This window comes from Wallemia ichthyophaga (genome assembly GCF_000400465.1).
Source record: "Wallemia ichthyophaga EXF-994 unplaced genomic scaffold scaffold83, whole genome shotgun sequence".
Taxonomy (NCBI): Eukaryota; Fungi; Basidiomycota; class Wallemiomycetes; order Wallemiales; family Wallemiaceae; genus Wallemia; species Wallemia ichthyophaga.
The window spans coordinates 1-1,012 of NW_008806354.1; the positions used below are offsets into that span (position 1 = coordinate 1).

The following is a 1,012-nucleotide window of genomic DNA, read 5'->3' on the forward strand; positions in this document are numbered from 1 at the left end:
CTTCGGCAATTATACATATTTATTTTGTTCTTCTGGCATTGTTGTGGGTTATGTTGGAATCTAGCAGTAAACGTAATGTTTTGAGTGAATGTCTAAATGTGATGCAATTGTTTGTCATCTCTAAGGTAGACGTTAAACATTCTTTAGCTTTCTTGAAGGTAAATGGTAATACTTGGAAGCAAGCCTTAGCATTACATATCGTTGCAATATATTCACATCTGTCGTTTATAAGGCTTCACAAAGTTATTTACTTTAACATTTGCTGAAGTAGCTAAGAAGCCTTAGAGATTATACAAATTTGGTTAAATGATGAACAATACAGGGTACCATATCGATAAGTCTCTCGATTCATCAAGGAGAATTATCATGAAAAAAATCTTAACAGATTCTATCAAAAATCTGAGATAAAAAGCTTTGAGTTGGTATGGTACTGGTGGAGCTATGTTAGCTGATGCAATAAATTGCCTAAAAAAATTCAATCGCACGTGCGTGATTATTACCTTTGTTATTCGTCTGTCGATTCACCCTCATCTGTTCATTCACGTGCTTTGTCTATCCAATCAACTCCTATATCAAAGTCGGAATCTTCTGATTCAGTTACTCCGCTAGAGATGATTTTGATGTTGTCGAAGCAGTAATTTTCAATAGTCCGGAACACTGCTATCGAAACTGTATGTAACAAAAGCCCTAGAGGTTTTCGATACCTTTTCAGGATTAAGTGCTGAGTTGTGTCTCGCAACAATCTTGTAGATGGATTAAAATCTATGAATTTGTTTAAGGAGTTGATTTCGATGAGATAGAAGGGTGTAGAGATATTAATTACCTCCACATTAGGCATTGTTTCGTCAAAGTTCCTTAATTGAACATCTTATAGCAGTTCATTTATCTGGCAATGGGAGTTGTAGTAGTGAAATTTGATGTGCTCAAAGTTAGCAGTGGACTTGCAGGTGTCGTTCTTCCGACACGAATTCTTCATTCATGTGTTGCTATTTGGGTAGTTGTGTCTGATGCT

At 35.9% G+C, this 1,012-nt stretch overlaps 1 protein-coding gene across 1 annotated transcript; it reads right to left on the reverse strand.

Moving 5' to 3' along the window:
* Window positions 1-302: 302 nt before the first annotated feature.
* J056_004642 (uncharacterized protein) lies at window positions 303-531 on the reverse strand (the record flags this gene model as incomplete). The annotated part of the gene is made up of 2 exons (XM_009272260.1): window positions 303-430; window positions 486-531. The coding sequence occupies 2 exons, from the start codon at window positions 529-531 to the stop codon at window positions 303-305; spliced, it is 174 nt and encodes a 57-aa protein (XP_009270535.1).
* Window positions 532-1,012: the final 481 nt, after the last annotated feature.